The sequence below is a fragment of the Dermacentor albipictus genome, chromosome 4 (assembly GCF_038994185.2).
Source record: "Dermacentor albipictus isolate Rhodes 1998 colony chromosome 4, USDA_Dalb.pri_finalv2, whole genome shotgun sequence".
NCBI lineage: Eukaryota > Metazoa > Arthropoda > Arachnida > Ixodida > Ixodidae > Dermacentor > Dermacentor albipictus.
The window spans coordinates 68,853,104-68,873,370 of record NC_091824.1 but is presented as its reverse complement, the minus strand read 5'-3'; the positions used below and the strand labels follow the sequence as shown (position 1 = coordinate 68,873,370).

The window sequence follows — 20,267 nt, the reverse complement described above, 5'->3', positions numbered from 1 at the left end:
CGCACGCACTTTAGAGCTCAGGAGGCTCAAATGAATTCGTTACGAATGACACCTGCAACACCAGCTCGTAAAGGTAGGTGCGCTGCAAGAACACCTTCGGCGACGAGTAGTCGTCGTTTACGTTTTTGTGGACACATGCTACGTGACGAGCAGACTTCGGTTTACTTTCATTAGCAATAACGCTCACCAGCAAGGCCTACAACTTGTCGTTCACGCTTAATGGTCATTCCGTGCACCAGCTGCAAGTATCGCTAACCGCAAACTCAACTGTTCCGTTTAACCGTCGGGAGCTCTGCCTGAATGAAAACACGATAAGGCTTGCCTTTTTGTTATAGCCAAGGCGAAGCACCGGCGCGGGATTCTGCTCTGTAGGCTTGTTGCCCAGAAAGTGATCGGAGGAAACCTGCGTGTTACACATATTACGTTTGTAGGGCGCAAAGTTGAACGTGGCACCAAAACATACGCAGATCGAATACTCACTCGTGCATTTTCACTGGGTTGGTAGTTCTTCCTATTCACTGCAGCTATCCATCGGTGGCGCAGTTTGGCATTCTTCGTTGCGGATGGAAATCGGTGCAGGCTGAAAACACCGCACCGGCACGATTCCCTACGTGTGTTGTGCTCTTCGCAAACAGCGCTAAGCAACCTGCTCCTTTTCCGCTGGTTGTTTTGGCATCCAAACACGACGCAATGATGCCCAGATGACTTCTTGTACTTTGGATCCGTGTGAACGGGCACATTTCCGCACTTTGCAGCCCTAGAGCTGGCGCTTGCCATGTCTACTGGTCGCCGGCGAACACACTTTGGCAGCCCAGTACAAAATGGCGCCGGTCGATCGGGCAACCCGGGTGCGAGAGTATGCGTTCGGTTAGTCTGGGTGCGAGACTAGCGTGTTCTGGTGCCGAAGCGCGCCGTCTTCCGCCGCGCGCAAGGCTCCGGTGGCAGGGTAGGGAAGGGTGGCGCGTTCTACTCCAGGCGGCTGGGGCGCCTACGCGCGGCCGCTGTATCTAGAAAGCCATCTGCGACAGGGACAGCTCGTCCGCTCCGCGCTGTGTTTTCGCGGCTTTGTTCGCGCTGATGCGAGACGCACCAGCTAGGTCACTTCGCTCGCTGCTGCTGCCGCGCTTCCTCACTCCAGCGTTCTGACAGCGAGTTTCCGCGGTCATCGAGTGAGATGTGATCATGTTTGCTTGTACGCACCTGACACCATGCTCGCTAATTTTGTAATTTTGTTATTATGATGTGTTTGCAAGTGTTAATAGTAATATTTGGGGTTTTACGTGCCAAAACCACTTTCTGATTATGAGGCACGCCGTAGTGGAGGACTCCGGAAATTTTGACCACCTGGGGTTCTTTAACGTGCACCTAAATCTAAGCACACGGGTGTTTTCGCATTTCGCCCCAATCGAAATGCGGCCGCCGTGGCCGGGATGTGTTTGCAAGTTTATACGGCCGATAAAAACTACTACCCTTACTTCGTATAGGTAGCCGTCCACTAATTTGCTATCGCAATCAATGCTTCGCCTTTCGGGGGAAGCGGCGACTTCTTAGATAGCACAAGTGAACTAGAAATTTGCGCGATACTATTTTACCGCACCTCATCTATGTTATACACCTTGAAGCAATTAAACACCACTTTCTTTCTTTCTTCGTTTTCAAATTACTTATCTACATGAGAGACCGGCTGCTGTTTGTCGCGAACAACGAACAAGAAGCATTAAACCAAGAAAAGTTCAAAAGCGTCATAATGTTAATTATACCAGATGGCAGTGCATAGCTTCAGACGGGAAAGAAACGCGCACGCAATAACTTAGTTGGCAGAAACTAAACAAATTCAGAGCCCCAGATACCAATCTGACCACACAGCTTGAATGCTTTCAGGTGATCCCTCCAGTTCCGAAAAAAAATAAGATCTAATCAAAAATTTTCTTTACCAGACGTCACGTCAGACGTTCGTTAACGCGCTTTCCCTGACATGTCGTTAACGGGACATTTGTTTTTACGTATCAACGCAGACTAGCAAACCGCACCTTCCACCGCTCCTTGGGCCGCGGTAATACTGGAAAACAACTGAAATCAGTTGGCCCCCGCGTCCTAAATTTACCTTGTTAATGTATGCGTCGAATTCGGCCATACAAATGACCAGCCTGCGCCGCGAAGATTTCCCGTGACAGCGTAAAACATGCACGATTCGGGCTTAGCCCGGGGCCCGTGAATGGCTCGCAGATCCTGACTTAGTAATCCGGATCACGTGCGGAGCTCGCTTGCGAGATCAGATGACAAACCGGAGGGATGTCGTCGCAGATCGCGAAGCTTACGTGCATTCCTGAAGCCGAGCTGATCCGCGAGCACGAGTTCGAAGTTTCTCGATTCAGAAAAGAAACCCGTTAGCGAGCATTTAATTACGCAAGAAGCTTAATGATGGACAGTCATTCTGGATCAAACTTAGCCCGCGTTGCGCACTTCTGTTAGTATTATCGTTAGTACTTTCTTTTTTTCATGTGGAATGTTTTAGCGCTTACTGAGACGCCGCTGCAGCCTCGGCTCCGACGTTCGGACTTTTTGTCAGCTCTTCGCTTCCTTTTCCGGAACTGTAATATAACCTCCCCGTGATTAGAAAAGACTCGAAAGAAGCTCGCGTTCCTCAGTCGTTCTTTTTTGGTCACTAAGTTATTGCTTCCACGGAACGTTTGTTTAGTTTGTCTGACAGGCTCTATCAAACCGGATGAGCGAAAAAAAAAAGGGGGGGGGGGGGAAGTCGGCTCATTAAAATCGAGTTTCTCCGAGCGGTTAGGGTTTCAAAGAAGCAAGCTCGGCTCGGTGGAATTTCTAGAAGAAAGTTGTATCTTCATCACGTGATGTTACGCAAGGTAACATCACGGTAACGCCAGAGCACCAACACTTCGTGCCCAACATGCGACGGTGCGCGTACGCTCTAACACAGTTTACGTGAGGATGAGCGCGCGAGAACTTTGTAGCACGTCGAACAGGCTGCACACAAGGCAGGTTGGTTCTTCTAGAAAAGTGTACCAAGCTGTAACAGCGCCACGCAACTGAAGAAGCAAGGTCGATTGATTTGCGACGCGCTGCTTCGGATGAAATTGTGCCGTTCGGTATATATATATATATATATATATATATATATATATATATATATATATATATATATATATATATATATATATATATATATATATATATATATATATTACAGTAAAAGCTCGTTAATTCGAACCGCAAGGGGAAGCCGCTTCAGTTCGAATTAACGAAAGTTCGAACTAACGAAAGTGAAGGAGAGCAACTGTACACTGCGATTTGGAAGCAGTAGGGCATGTCAGAAATTTGGCGTGTCAGAAAGTGATGGCGTGTGCCGCGGTCACACGCCACCTTCAAGTCGAAACTCTGGGTCCGACTGTGCCACACCACCGATGTCCACCGAAACGAACGTTAGCCGAGGCTTAACACTATCACAATGATTCGCGACGGCCGATACCTCCTAAGCTGAAAACAGACGTGCACAACCGATGTAGACTGCCGAGACAAAGACGCTGAACATGTGAATGTGGCGAAGGCCCTGATTCGTTGGTTCTTGATTGCAAGCGCAGCTGCGACGTACTTGATTCGCTGTGTTTTGGCGCTTGCCGTGCCATCTCCGCACAACATTAGCAGCTGTACAAGATTTGCAAAGCCTCCGAGATTCACAACGGGCAAGAAGTCTTGGAGGTTACGTAGAACGGAGAGGCGGCAGCCGCCACTGCCTTCTGGCTGACCCCGCGTCGCTTAGATTTTTTTCCGATTTCGCCTTCTCTCGCCCTTCTCTCCGTTTTGGAGGCAATACAGCCTTGTGTGTAGGCAGTAGGCGCTTTTCTCTGGCCGTGTGCCAGGTGAGCGTAGTTCGAATTATCCGTGAGGGAACCTTCTCGCGGTCGAATTAACGGACTTTTTCATACATAGACTTCTGTGGAGCTTGGCCGGACCAAATCGTACAGTTCGAATTATCCATAAATTCGAATTATTGAAGTTCGAATTAACGAGCTTTCACTGTATATATATATATATATATATATATATATATATATATATATATATATAAACACTCTACAGTCTCAATACTCCGCATCTTACTCGGCATCAATAGGATGTTAAAATATCAGATACGTTCGCTGCTTAATATTCCAGAGTTCCAAATATAATACAGTACCACACCTATTTGTCTGATGTGCTTTGCTTCGATGCTACTATTTTCTCACTGTTTTCATTTCGCAACACGGGCGTGTAATCTCACGCGGTATTCATGTACACATGTGAAAATGTTGTGTCTACGACCGTTTTTTGCACAGTGATTTATCATGTTTTTTTTTTTAATTTTTATTGTTACTAGTATTTATGACAGTAGTAACTGATTAAGGACCTTTCAATTAATACATCTGACTTCCGTACACTCTTCGGTTTACTTCTGTTGATGTGCTGCAGTTATCATGTGCCTTGTCTGCCAGTACTCGGGGTTGCAGATGTTGTCAAGCCTGATGGCTTTTTCTCTCTACCCACCAAGTGTCTCTGATACTGAAATTATTAATGATTGATTGATTGATTGATTTATTGATTGATTGATTGATTGATTGATTGATTGATTGATTGATTGATTGATTGATTGATTGATTGATTGATTGGTTGATTGATTGATTGATTGATTGATTGATTGATTGATTGATTGATTGATTGATTGATTGATTGATTGATTGATTGATTGATTGATTGATTGATTGATTGATTGATTGATCTTTCACTTATCGCACGTTCGTGCTCGCGCATTCATTCCATGTCCACCATCGTCGTTCTGCGCGCATCATCCTTGCGCCGTATGCGGCCATACATCCTAGGGCAAAGAAAACTACTGCATCAAGTAACCCCGGCCGATTTTCATAATTAAAACTTCATGGAAGCCGGAGAAGGACGACCTTCAAGCGTGGGTAGCGTCCCACGCATCGCATCCCTCTTTTCGCCGGCACTTCTAGCGTCCGTGAGACAGACGCTACCCAGAAGGAACACATAGCGTGTTTGCAAAATTAGCTTTTTCCCTGGCAAGTACGTACTGTGAAACCAGGCGAATTGCGCAGAAAATAAAGAATCTAGAAAATACGGTTTTAATAAATACAGCATATAGAACAGCTCAACCCGTGAAAGCTACTTACAGAATACATCGCTGCTAACAGAAACTGGCCGTTCCGACGAGTAGCGTTGAAGGGCTCCACAAGAACTCGGATGAGCGTTGTCAAACTTCGTCAGCTGAAACGAGAAATCTTGCAGCAAATTTTTCACAAGAAACAAACACGAGGTTCCGCTCTGTCACTCTGTCGTGTTTCATTTTTTTTTTCGTCTGTGTCGTTATTTCATGCCTTTAGTTTTCATCTCGGATATGGCATTCTGTTAACTATATACGTGCACTGATCTCAATTTATAGTTCGCTGTGTTCTCGTAAAATTTTCGATGCCACATTATCTTCGAATGTTGAACACTTACCTGCATCTGTAACTAGACCAGAAATCCGATGAACAAAGGAAATTCATGTACAATATACGCAGTGCTATTCGGGCAGCCTGTAAGTTAAAACTCGGCTGGCGCTCAACGGGCTGACGATCTAAAAGCATCGGTTGTATTCTGAGGCAGGCAAGACCCAGTAATCGCCGTGAGCTCCAATACTTCGTAAACGGAAACTATTCGCAATATCGAACACACCTAGTAGTGATTATGGGGATTATTTTTCCATCGCAAAGCGAATGAATAGCACGAATGCATTACTCAAGCTGCTTTATACTTTTCTATTCGTTCGACGTGTATTTCTTTAAATGCCTAGTGGCAGCGAAAGTGGAAGTTATCTTTGTTTATGCCACTGAACCCCTTGCGTAGGACCCTGCGTGGCAGGTGTGGTCGGACTCAAGATGCCTCGGTACTGCCTTTTCGGGGACACGGTCAACACCGCCTCGCGGATGGAGTCTTCGGGAATGGGTGAGTTCACCTCCAAATCCACAAAAATCAGCGGATCCTGCATTCGCACCTGTAGCAACCTTAAAGAGGGTACACAGCGAACATCAGTCCTGTGGAAGGTTCTTCAGTCAAAGAGTCACATTACCCAAATTATTCAGAAACGACATATCCAGAGGATCAGCTAAATTTTATTTTGGCTTCTTGTGAGTGTTACTGAAAACCCGTGTCCGTGCTTCATGAATCTAGCGTAAATGATCGGCAACGTCCAAGCAACCCGGAACACGCCACAGCGCTTTCCGGAAAGCATATAGTAAGAATGCATCGCGAGTATAGGTGTTGTCCAAAACCACTCGACTATGACGTGTTTCCGGCTCTCTAAATTGTGTGCGGCGCATTCTAACCAGCAAAAGCACAGCCTTTAAAATACGCATTTTAAACGCAGTGCGCGCGCCACCCTATGTTACGTAGATTTGGACAGCACCTGTGACTGTCGAGCGAGAGGCTTTAATGAATCCTCGAGAGGTTTGCCTGGAGGCACGCTTAGCAAACTATTCCGAGTGGGTGTGACGAAAAATTAAACGATATGCGCAGATACAAACTACAGCGCTGAACAAACTAAAGCGTCTGAATTATACGTGTGTCTCTTGTGAAGTGTAAATGTGTGCTCGTCGAGCCATGTGCACGTTATTGCTAGGGCCTTGAACATGTACGATGACACTGCCTGATGAATGTTTAGTGTGCACATTACGGCTGTTCTTCCTAATGTAGATCTGCAAGCACATGCAGATTAAGTGGATTGTGTCTTTCCTTGTATTGTGCGCCGGGCGATCCTGTTCGTTTGTTTTTAAACGGGAAGTGTTTATTATTTCTCACATTTAGCCGAATGCGCTGTGGTGCCGTGCTGTGAATGCCCGTTCGCGCCTGTTAAGGCCAGACGGCATATGAAACTCGCACCTGGGATCGTAAGTGTGTATAGGTCCGCACAGCTGCTCTGAGTCGGTCCAGACACAAGAGCTGTAAGCGCCACACAATACAAGACACAAGAGCTGTGATCCGTAACTTCTAGAAGAAAGCATCGGGAGTAGTTCTGTAGTGTCGGCTGCTGAACCGGCGTGACGCAGTCTGCATGTAGGTTGCCTTCTACTCCGCGCAGTGAGAAGGCAGTCACTGCAGAACAACGCTTAGCTGCACACCACAGGCGTCTGTAGTCCCTGGCACGTGGTGACTTTGGGGATAAAAGAAAAGGTAGTACGTGAGTTTGTTTTAGATAAACCAGGAACTCAGAGCTAGCTGATGTACTACATGCTAAAGTAACGCGCTCTTGCACAGAGGCGTAAACTACGCCCGAGCACGGACACTGCGTGCCCGAGTTGCACGTGCGCTCTAACACGGTCTACAGGAGGACGAGCACGCGAGAACTTTGTGGCACGTCGAACAGGCTGCACACGAGTTCTGTACGTTACTGTATTTTGGTTGCAGGTGAGCCGTGCGGGCAGAAAAAAACAGAAACGAATAGTCCGCTTTACTATCTAGCACAGCAGGAATGGGAAGAGAAATAGAGGAGAAAGAATCTGAAACTGGCGTGTAAAATTGTGTCGCGGCACCCCACGTCACTATTACGGTCTTCCTCCCAAATTCGGTAGACCACAGAAAGCGAGCTGCCGTGCTCCGGCTGCCTGTATAGCCTATACAGGGCGATCATTTTTATGTTTTATGGAATTTCGAAAGAAATAGTCTATTCTGAATAACATAATGTTAGTCGTTGAGTTGGGTTATTCAGAGAGGCGGACATTAATTGCACGAGAAATTGAAACACATCTTCAAGGAATTAACAAGCGTCAACTGATTGTCTTTTGAATTATTTACTTTACGGTGCATGTATTACAATTACATATCCACGTGGACTGAATTCACATAATGACGCCAGTTTGGAGATATGCGCCATCAAACTTGCCGTAAAGGTGCACTGTTGTTCCACTTACCTCTTTAGCAAAACGCTCTTATATGCATCGAAGCACAAAAGCAACTGGAACGCCCATGTATTTCGTTCCACACTTTGGGAAATATATCGAAACTGGTGTCATCCTGGAAATCAATTTGCATACGTCTTGCAAGCTCACCGGCTACAATGCGTAAATTGCAATGTGGGCCGTAAAGTTTTTAATTAAAAGTTAATTAGTGAACTTTTGTTGATTAGTTGAATAGGTGTTTCGATTTCTCGTGCTAGTAATGTCCGCCTCTTAGAATGATCCAGCTCAAGGACAATATTTATGCTTTCTGCCACAACCAATTTTTTAAAATTCCATAGAACTTAAAGATGATCACCTTGTATGTACAGTGCTCAAAAAATTAAATGCGTGAATTTAGGGCTAACTAATGCGCATGCTTTTGTTTCCACCGGCCGAAGTTCGTGTCACATCGACGTAATTTTGGCGCGTACGCTCGGTTAACCCTCCTTTCTTTCCATTTATTACATAACGAGGGTCTCGAATCCGGCAACATTAATGACTTCAAGTAACATGTGCGGGTTTTTTGACCAGTTGCCTTCACCCAAAAAGATCACGTTCTCGTGACGCCTGTGGCAGAAAGGACGTTCCACGTCCGCCGCCAAGGTCTGTGAGTGGTGGCACTGGCTAACACTGCGACGGTTAGTTCTAGTAGTAACACATAAATAACCAAGAAGGTGGATGAGGAAGCGGCGCTGCGGTAGCTCAATTAGTAGAGCATCGCACGCGTATTACGTAGACGTGGTATCGTTCCCCGCCTTTTTTCATGAACTTTCATTTTCATTAATTTATCATTTCCTTACTTTAATTAAATTACTAAGTACAAGTAATTTTCCCTATGTTGTCCATGGTGTCATTGTTTGATGACTTCTTATATGATTATTACAAATCGGACCTCTCTGTCAACCCCCTTTCTTCCCTTATATATAATATTACCGAAGAAAGGATGAGGAGGTTATTGTGTCCAGTGTGACACTGTTTGTCTAGCAACTCATGTTGTCAGGTGCTTACGCTGATGTCTTCCACCCTTTAGTTATGGTGATTTTCGTTTGTTTGCCTTTTTGCATGTCAGCGTTGAAGATCCACGTAAGCTCGGCGACAAAGTCAGTGCTGGACACTTTCAAGACATTTCGGCTGGAGCTTCGCGGAGAAATAGAACTCAAGGTAATCCACACCGTGGGGGTTTTTGCTGTTTTCGCTTAACTAGAATACAAGGCCACATCCAAGCATCATTCCTGCAGGCAGACTAGAGAGTACTAGAAATGTTGCAAATGTCATATATGCGAAAGGGCGCATAGCACGATCACAGATCGCCGTTGTCTTTAAATAGAGCGATGGCGCTTTTAATGGTTGTCCAACTTGTCGATTGTGATAGAGGTCGGAGTTTTGATTGCGCGGGAGGAGCAGTAATCGGTTGCTAACATCAGCGCGGCTTGTTCTCCGCCTTGCACTAACGGTAAGGGCACAGAAACGTGTATTTGTTAGCATTAAAAATGCCAGAGGACGAATTAATTTGTGCAGGGAACGAAGCATACACAAAGCGAATCACCGTAACGTATAAAAAGCAAGCCTCTATGATTTCCAAACAAAAAAAAGACACGCTTAAATTCGGGAAGACTTCGAAGTGAAAATGCATGCTTCGGCGCTCCACAAGTTCAACGGGATAAGCGAAAAAATTTGGCTGCTCACTAATGTATTATGTATAGAGCCCGGTCGTCATATATGAAAAACCTGTCCTCACTACAGCGTCGTCTATTAATCCCACCAGGAAAAAGACGTGACAGTGTTAGGTCTGCGCCCGTGCTACGTAAAAATGACATTACCCTTTCATGCACGCTATGTACGTGCGCGTCTCGCCTGTAGCATGTGCTGCAGGTACCGGCGGAAAACCGAATATTTAATCTTGGTAAAGGCATGTTGTGTATGTAGAGAACGCTTTTTCGGTGATTTGGCTAAATATGCAATGCTGCGGTAAGTTGAAGTGGTGCGGCATATTCCAGTGTTCCGGTACATGAGCATGCGCAGATCATTACATTGAAAAGAAAACCAGTCTGGCGAAGTCCTGGACACTTTGAGGCCTCGCTGTTCACGAATAAAATGTAGGAATGAGCTCCGCGAGAGTACACTTCCGTTGGCAGGAGCGACGACATAGAAATTGCATACGACTACTGCTGCGCGAGTTTTCGACTATGCACCAATAAGACGCACTTGTCGATACATATGAATGAACCTTTCGATATACCTGACCCATTATGGAAGCAAAGATCCTAGGTGCTTGTCTCAACCATCAGCGAACCAGAAAGCATACACGTGTTCCAATGATTTCCCTCCGCAAGTCTTTGGAGACGTTGAAAAGACGCTTACGAGCGTATGTGTGCGTGATCTCGTTTTGTCTTTCCCTTTCCTTTCTTGCAATACGTCGTCCCCCTTTCTTCCGCTACAGGGTGGCCAACCAGACGCCTGTCTGGTTAACCTCCCTGCCTTTCCTTGTTTCTCTCTCTCTGTGTTATGAATACCACATATTGCAATGAATAGCGCAAATAAAACACTTACTGAGAAAGGTCACGACTCGTGCGCTTGAGTCGGCCGACACCACCGCAGGCACCCGAGTCGTCTTCAGACCATTTCACACTGCAGCGACGACCAGTGGCCTCGACAATACTCGGTCTCCTGTGTAGCGCGCTCTGGATGCATTTGGCGTCATCGAGCCGAGAAGTGCGGCGGCCCGCCGCTTTCCACCCGGCTGGATTCGGACTGGATTCTGTCTTGGAGGCGTTCAGTCGTGGTCCTACGAGTGGTAGCTTCGCACCGCTGGTCTCTCAACCAACCATGGGAGACGAATGTCCGTGTCCGAATCTGCTGTCTCTCTCGTACTGAGCGGAATTACTATTGCAACGACAGGCCGTGAGTAGGGTAAAACTCAGCTGTCTCGTAGAGGTTTGAACCCCAGCTCACGTTCTCTATTAGTCAGTGAACACTCCAACGCTTGGCGAATACGGCTTCGCAACGATAGGAGTCGTGTCCTTCCTTAGACTGTGTCCTATTTGCGCTATTCCTTGAAACGTGCTGCACCAACAAAACCGAGCGTCTACCATTACCTATACCAATAGCAGTTGCACTTGAAGAAACTTCCTGTGATGTCGAACAAATGTTTAATGAAGTGACGGCCTTATAGTAGTGTATACAAGACCTACAAGACTTCGCAGTAGGAGTCAGTTCAGTTTCACAGCCTGAGTCCTCTCACACCATCAAGAATCTGGCGTCTCTCCGTGGTGTAATCTTAATTCGTGAAATTGTTTTATACTTTGCTATCACTATTACTGCTTCGCCTTTCTTGGAGAAAATGTAGTATCTCTCTGGTTTTCTTTCTGTGAGTCCGAGTATAAGCGCTGCTGCGCATGGCTGCTGTTGATTCTCATTTTGAGTGAATCCGGGTTGGCTTCATTTCGGTTACTGAGTGAATTATGTGGAGTGCCGCAACTATCATGCACCAAGACTTTTAAAAAAGAGCATGCATGCAGAGGTCCACTCGCATGCACAGGTCATAAATATGTACAGGGTGTCTCAACTATCCTGCAGCAAAATTTAAAAAAAGAAGCAATAGCGTTACTCGAAGAAAACTTAGCGCATATTGTTACCAGTACAGAGGAGAAGCCACCAGTAATTTTTTTTCGTTACTGAGATTGTCTTAGGTAACCGTAATTAATTATCTAACTCGAGCAGTATTGTCGTAATTATCAGGCTCAATGAGGCATATGCAGGCACCCCCAAATGGCATCTAACAGCGGTGTTCTCAGCAACGTACTAATTGCGCACTAATATTTTTCGACTGATAAATAAACCCCGCGAAATATGAAAAATCTCACATGGCTGTGCTCCCACCCTTATCATAAAGCAGCACGCTCAAGTAAGCTGATTGAAAGCAACTGCTTTACCTGCCGCGAACCCGCAAATACAGCGCATAACCTCGATAATGGTACGGAAGGAGCACCAGCAGCGGGTTTCTCGGCTTCGCAGCTATTCCTTCCTCTCATTTCTGCGTCACACTTAATATCCGTCTCTCAAAGCCGACTGATCACGTGGATAACAAAAGCCCCTTGATAACGCGGCCGAACAGCCGCTCTTACAACGCACAAAAGGCGAAATGCAATGGAGCAGGCATAGAACGTTTCAAGATGTCAACTCTGCTCGCACCGCATGGAAAGAGTGCGCGCGCAGCTATATTTTGCGCCAGAAACTTGCCTCGGACCAAACGCAAGTGAAAGCAGGTTCGTGGCGCAAAATAAAAGCGAAATAAACAGACCAGGAAGCGAGAGAGAGAGAAAGAGAGATTTACAGAAAAGCAGAGAGGTCGACCTGAGCGATAACTTGCTCTGGCCTGCTACTCTACACAGGGGAAAAGGAATGGGGAGTAAAAGGGCTGATGAATGATGATGATGGTATGAGGAAGAGACGCGCGTATACAAGTTCGCAGAGTTGGCGCATCTCTAAAGCCGTGCGTCCAGCCCAGTGGCTTGCAGAAAGGCTATAGCGAATCTCGGTATTCACGTGTAGAGAAAAGGCAAAACCGATGCGTTCAAGAAAGTAAATGTAGCACTTCTATATGAACCGAATTGGCAATCGGGACGTCTGCACCAAAAAAAAAAAGTGTCCACGCACAATCTTCTCTGGGATTTATCTGAATGACTCGTAAGCATTTAGTAGTACTGACGTGGTGTTTCGTCGTACTATGCTGGTGTGTTTCGTATAATTGCGACAACGACTACGAAAGAACCGTGAAACGGAGAAGCGAACACCAAACTGTTGAGGGAGGCCTGCATGAGATAACGAAGAGGAGGAGATTAGAACCAATGTTCACTGGTGTCGTAGATAGCCCGCAGCGTATGTGGACGTGGGATTAAATGACTAGGGATATGTAGCAAATTAAGTAATTGTATGCAACATTTATTACGTACAGTGAACCATTATGAACCGTGATCAACCGTGCTTCGGCGGCGGCTGCGTTTGGCGGTGCGGCGCGGCCCGTATCTTGAAAGCGATCTGCGAAACCGGCAGAGTGCAGCATGTGCTGACATGAGCGCTGTGTTCTCGCCGCTTCGTTGGCCTTGAAGCGAGAGACAGCACGCAGGTGAATTCGCTCGCTGCTGAGAGCACTACGTTGAAAGCGATCGCCTCACGGGACGGACGGAGGGATGGTTCTTCCGTTGGGCAAAGTTATAAATGCTTACGCATTTGAAACCATCAGATTTCAGTGTGCACTTCTTATCTATGAATTCGTAAGCGCCGTTGAACACCAGCTGCTGCCTAGGGGACGTGTTGGAATAGGTGTCCTTCTGCAGCTACGCAGTACTTAGTCCGCTTTGTTACATCTTCTGTGGCTCTCTTGATGACCGACGTTCAAATTCTATGGCGGACATCCGCTGCCCTTGCCTTTAGACCATTTGACTTCCGCCTCGGTCATGTAAACACGATCTTTCACGTAATCCTAAAGAAAGAAATCGAGAGGAGAGAGGTCAGGTGACCTAGCCGGCCAATTTACAGGCGCGTGCCTTCCAACATATTGCGCATGAAAAGTTGCATACAGTCAGTTTCTCGCATGGCTGCTGCTGTGTGCTGCTGTCCCACCTTGCTGATACCACAGAAGTGGAAGGCGTGACAGCGGGACTTCGCTGATAAACTCATCCACCACTCCTTCAAGGATTTCGTTCGCTTAACGCTGCCCAGTCAGTGCGTGATCGAAGAAGATGAGACTGATTTGAGCACCGGCGTAAATTCCGAACCACATAATGAACGACCACTGTTACTAAGTGCCGAGTGCGTTTTACCCAGTGTGAATCGGAGTCACTCAAATAGTGTGCATTATGCAAATTTACCTGGCCGTTTCGGCTTCATCTGTGCACATGATGTTGCTCAAAAAGACCGGTGACTTATCGGCTTTTGTGAGGACCAAATTCGAGAAATCTAGACGACTCTACAGGTCCCTATTTTCTAAGCATTGGTGTTGGTTAAGGTGTTACGGGGTAACGGCCGTCATTTATAATCCTCCAAAGTGATGACTTGGAAATTGGCACCTGGGCGGTCACGTCCCGAACGCTAGCACGAGGATTTGAGGCCATAAATGCTAAAACATCTGTGCGGATGTAAGCAGGACTCAAAGATGGGAGTCCTACGCCGCTGTTTCTTGAAGCTGCCGGTTTGTTTCAGGTTTTCATAATTTCTGCTGATAGTCAATGCGTTTGGGCTACCGGCACACTTCCATGACTGATATATATTTGCGGCCTTCCTCTTGTTGCCATTTGCAGCTCCCAAGGCAAGGATCATGGTTGCCTTCTGCTCAACAGAGAAACACATGGTGACGTGGGCGAAACAAAACGCACCTTTAAACCTTTGCACAGACGTTGTGAATTCGCTTTTCCGATGATAGTTTTTGCGGCAAAAAAAAGAGAAAACGAGAGAAAGCATCCGTGCAATTTATCTGCGCAAATACAATAGCTATCACAGCTTGTTTCCAACACCAAACGGGACAAGTTACTTCAGCTGGGGCGTGGCAGATAAGGAACTGGTTCGAGCGAAATTTTTTCCTTATTTCCTTTATTTCGTTCTGGCTAACTCAGAGGGCGCTTGTTAGGGGGCGCTGCTTTATGATGCGGGTGAGAGCGCAGTCATGTGGTATTTTTCATATTTTGCGGAGTTTATTTATCAGTCGAAAAACATTTGTACGCAATTAGTACGTCGCTGAAGATATCGCAGCTAAATGTCCCTTGGCTCTGCTTACGAATGCCTCATTGACACTTTGATAATTAGGATAGTACGTCTCGAGTTAGATAAATAATTACAATTACCTAATTAAATGTCAGTAATGAAAAATATACTGGAAGCTGCTCTACTGCACCGGAAACAATATGCAATAGGTTTTCTTCGAGTAATGCAATTGCTCTCCTTTTTTAATCTGGGTGCGTCATAGTTAATTGGGAGACCCTGCATATATTTATGACCTGTGCGTTCAAGTGACGGTATTTCAATCGCTAATAAATGTTGTAAATTATTATCAAAGTTCTGGTTATTTCATGAGTCTTTAGCACTGCTCACGCGAAAGAGAAGCAATACTGGGACACATATCATTCATGTGCATTTCACACGCCGCTGATAAAAGACTCTGCCGAAGGGGTCACTCAAGTCTGCAGGTTCTTTTCTGGGTCAAAAAAGCGCGCAAAGCAATTTAAGGCCAGGTGAACATACAGCAACGCATCCATTCTCTAGGCATACACTATCCATACCTTTAGAAATAATTTTCAAGTGGCTACGTTCTCTTCTTTCAAAAAATATAATACACTTTGTGCTGTGTGTGTATGGGAATATATTGTCTATGTACATGGTGTTTACAGTGTAACATCAAAACAATGTTGAAGTAAGAAAATACGGATGAGGCAGCCGCCGCTAGGGCTTCTAATGCGCGTGTCCTTCTATTGTCAAGATTTGCAGAAATGAAACGAAAGCATGAATTCAAAGCTGTACACATCCGCGCCACTAATGATGCGGTAAGCTATTAGCCACCGCTTCGTGTTGTCCCTTTCTTCATCTCGTATATGTTCCTTGCGGTAACCTCGCAAATCATTAGCCACCATAAAATAAGTGAAAACGTCGAGGCAAGTAAAAAGAAACCTCAAAGGATGTGGGTAAAAAAACTCTCATAATGGTATTTTAGGAGTGTGTGTATATATCATAATGATATTTTAGGTGTGTGGGGGAGGCGTGGGCTTTGGCATCGCCGGGAAACTGTGGAGGGGTCTGGGGCCCCCAAACATCCCCCCTCATCCCCCCCTCCCCGCACTCGGCGCCAATGCATGTTAAGCGCAATTATAGGTGAAGTGCCAAAACTTTGACGCAGGATTCACCTGCGCGTCTCGTAACGTTGCATTGCCGACGCTTCGCGCAAATCCCGGCGCTTTTTCGAGGCAACTCGACGCTGAGGCTTTAATTGACAGTGACAGAAGCTCACGAAAGGACACCGCACGTCAACCCCAGCTCGTAAACACCAGAAAGCCTCCTTCGTACGCAGCTTACACAGAAACGAAATCTCGGGGAGCACGGCACGAAGGACCCGGAAGCCATCTGCCCCCTTCGTCTCTGTCTGCAGTACGAGCGCCTCCGAAAGCCCAGCCCTCACTCGCCCATGAATCCATTATTCAACGTAGACTATGGCTGGCGGGGGCAGTTATCCATCCGCTTGCCAGCCTTTGCCGAGACAACGTGCCTCGGTGTTTACACCTATTTTACTACTCTGTGTTGAACATTAATGCTGTATATTCTGTAAAATTCTGCCGTTACACTTTAGTTATGCCAGAACGCACTGTTAACATAACTGTACACTGAGTACAGAATTAATGTCACCACGTGCCTTCTTTCCGCTAAACACCGTTCTTTCGCCACAAACAAAGAGGCAAAGAGTCGGAAGCCGGGGTTATATTGTAGATAGCTTGTCCGAACTACTGGAAGATGAAAGTGTGCAGTCGTGCTCATAAGTTTGGAAGCCATGGAAGCGCACAGTCGTGCCCATAGGTTTGGAAGCCATGGAAGCGCGTGCCTCCTTACTCGCTGCCCTGCAAGTTCATTCCATAGAGTTTCCTGTAATTACTGGGGAGAACTCTGATGCTGCGATCCTTCAGCTACCATAGGAATGATAGGCAGTAGGCCTACATGGATTTGTCTAATCTTCGTGCTTCGGGCTTCAGACCTCCTTGTTCTTTCGTTTATTACGCCTTATCTGGGCCTAAATTGCCCTAAATGTTAAAGCAATTTATAGTATTCTTTTTTAATGCAGAAGTCAATAAGACTCGGCAAGCACGCATACTCGCTTGTTATTAAAGTGGTTCCGCTTGTCGATGCGTCCATGTCGCTATGGTTACGATGTCGGGCTTCTGTGCTAGAGGTCCTGCTTATTTAATTATTTATAACGCAGTACGCTCTTAGGTATGATCACTTTACAAAGAAACGAAGCTATTTAAACTCAGAAGGACGACGTTTAGGCAAATGCATGTACTACCCATCATTTTCATGCTGGCTGAACCACTCCGCTTACAGCTCCCGTAGACATTAGCGCCACAGTTCGCTCCCGCCGCAGGGGCGTCTGCGTCAGCAGGCGTTTGGTGTGTTGCGACACCACGTACCCGAGCACACGAGGGTTGGAACCTCCCGCGTGTAGCCGTGCGCGGCCTAGCCGTGTCCGGGGAAAAGGGGATCCTGGGGGTTGAGCCAATGCCGGGTGTTTGGACCTTTACGGCCCCTCGGCGGCGGCAACACACCCCTTTGGCCTCGGCTTCACGTAGACGGCACCCCCGGACTGACCCACCCGGGGAAAATCGGCAGTCGCCTTTTCCTGTCCTCTTCTCCAATCTTCGTCTTTCTCTCTCGCCTTTTTCATCTTTCCTGTCTTCTTCACTCTTCCATTTACTTCCTTTCTCCACGGCGGCAAGGGTTAACCTTGTGTATGTGCCCTCCCTTGGGTATAATATATTAGGTTATAGTGGCAGTGTACGGTTGGCGCCTGCAGCCTTACCCGTTAAGTCCTGCAGCGTCCCCAAGTTGGGCTCCATGGTGGGTGGCCGCCATTGCTGCTGAAAACATACCAAATTACTATGGGAACACCCGCATTTCCCCGCCTACTTGATCGTCACCCTCAGAAGAGGGGACGCACCGAAGACTTAAGCACTTGTTTCAACCGCACGAAAGAGACCTATCCAAAATACCACGTAGTACACAGTGAGAGTCCTGAAAAACAAGCTAGATTTATTTCTCCATTCACAGTAGCAAAATCTTTGACCGAAGCCTTAGGGTCAGGTTATAAGGTAACTAAAATGGCTAGCGGGGACCTTCTCCTTGAGATCCCTCAGAAACAACAGTACGAAAAGCTTGGCAGTCTTGTGACATTTGGTAACATACCAATATCTATTACACAACACCGAACAATGAACAGCTCACGGGGAGTCGTGTCAGAGGCAGAGCTCCTAGACTTGACAGAAGCTGAATTCTTGGAAGGATGGAAAGAACAAAATGTCACTGAAGTAAAACGTATTATACTTAGACGAGACAACAAGGAAATCCCCACAAAGCATCTTATCCTAACATTTGCATCCAGCACACTGCAAGAAACTATCGAAACAGGATACATCAGATTAAATGTTCGACCATATATCCCCAACCCTAGAAGGTGTTTCAAATGTCAGAGGTTCGGCCATGGCTCGCAGAGCTGCCGTGGTCAAATAACTTGTGCAAAATGTGGAGTGCAGAGCCACCCCTCCGACAACTGCAGTGGCACACCTCACTGTGTAAACTGCAGTGGTGACCATCCCGCTTACTCACGTTCCTGTCCAAACTGGAAGAAAGAAAAAGATATAATCACCATTAAAGTCAAGGAAAATATTTCGTTTAAGGAAGCCCGTAAAAGGTGCTCTCCTTTCCACAACACACCTTATGCTGATGCGGCGCGTCGGGGGGCGGCGTCGCAGCGGCCAATGCCAAGTGCCATGCCCGCGTGCAGCGAGCAGGCACCTTTGGCTTCTGCCCCCAGGGTGGAAGTAGGTAAGCCTACTCCATCCAACCAGCAAACCGGCCAGGCTACCCTTGGGTTGCCGGCCCCACAAGAGTTATCGGCGGCAACCTGCGCTACGCGCAGCGATCCCGCAGTACCGATAGTGGCCCCGAAGGTAGGCGCAGCCGAGGCTGCCTCGACCTCCCCGGCCCCTCCCAGCGCTGGCAACAGCCGGCGCAGCCAAATTCCACAGGGAGCCCCATCGACCTCCGGGCAGGTGGGCGCAGGGGTTTTGCCTTCCGAGGTGAGACTCTCCCGAAAAACTTCTCGCTCGCAAGAGCGCGTGTCCGGCGCCTCACAAGAGGCAGTGGACACAACACCTATCCCCACGGTGCGCCAAGCGCCTAAGGAGCGGCGAGGTTCCCTCGAACGCTTCAAAAAAGGCAAAACCCCGGTTACAGGGCCTCGAAAGAGCTCTGTAATCTAATGCATCACTTCCGTTTCCGTACACACAGCACTAATTTACACTAAATATGGATACACAAATCATACAATGGAACGTCAGAGGTCTCCTTAGAAATCTTGATGATGTACAAGAACTCATCCACAAACACAATCCAAAAGTGCTGTGTTTACAGGAAACACACTTAAAACCAAAACACACAAATTTTCTTCGACACCACGTCACTTATCGCAAAGATCGCGACGATGCTATCGCATCATCGGGCGGTGTCGCCATTGTAATTCAAAAAAGCATAGCCTGTCAACGTTTGCAGCTACGAACGGCCCTTGAGGCAGTGGCGGTTCGAGTTATTCTGCTAAACAAGCTTATCACTATTTGCTCACTTTATATACCCCCACATTATAAACTAAGCAAACATGAATTTCAGTCCTTTATTGATGAATTGCCAGACCCCTATGCTGTTCTTGGCGATTTCAATGCACATAACTACCTGTGGGGCGACCCTCGAATAGATGCACGAGGACGTCTTGTCGAACAGTTCCTTTTTTCTTCTGGTGCTTGTCTGTTGAATAAAAAGGAACACACATATTACTCTCTTACAAACAGAACCTATTCTTCCATAGATCTTAGCATAGTCTCGCCTTCTCTACTGCCTGAGCTGGAATGGGAAGTTAACGACAACCCTTACGGAAGCGACCACTTCCCTATACTGCTAAGATCTCCAAAAGAAAACGAATATCCACCACACGCTCCTAGGTGGAAGATTGAGACAGCTGATTGGGAGAAATTTCAATCTCTTACTTGTATCTCATGGGCTGAGCTGTCTTCGTTAGGAATTGATGCTGCAGTCGAGTTCTTTACAGCCTTCATAATAGATGTCGCATCAAAATGCATATCCGAAGTAAGTGGTTTGGCATGCAAACGACGTGTACCGTGGTGGAACGGCGAATGTAGGATCGCTCGTAAGAATCAGAACAAGGCATGGGGGTTGCTGCGCGCCTCCCCCACTGCGAAGAATCTTATAAATTTTAAAAAAGTAAAATCCCAAGGCAGAAGAACCCGCCGACAGGCCAGACGAGAAAGTTGGCAGAACTTTCTATCGAGTATTAACTCGTTCAGAGATGAGGCCAAAGCCTGGAACAGGGTCAATAGGATAAGAGGACGACAAGCATATGCACTCCCTTTGGTAAACACAGAAGGCGATACCCTACAAGATCAGGCGGACTCACTTGGGGAGCACTTTGAAAGCGTGTCAAGTGCCAACCATTACTCGCAATCCTTTCTG

The 20,267-nt window shown here is 46.8% G+C and overlaps 1 protein-coding gene across 5 annotated transcripts in view; it reads left to right on the top strand.

Moving 5' to 3' along the window:
• Positions 1–20,267, top strand: part of LOC135902046 (atrial natriuretic peptide receptor 1-like) — a 505,847-nt gene that overhangs the window by 470,633 nt on the left and 14,947 nt on the right. For all 5 annotated transcript variants that reach the window (XM_065431934.1, XM_065431930.1, XM_065431931.2 and 2 more), the window contains 2 exons: positions 5,908–6,006; positions 9,064–9,155. In XM_065431934.1, the coding sequence (XP_065288006.1) occupies positions 5,908–6,006; positions 9,064–9,155 (191 nt within the window). The remainder of the gene's footprint in view (positions 1–5,907; positions 6,007–9,063; positions 9,156–20,267) is intronic.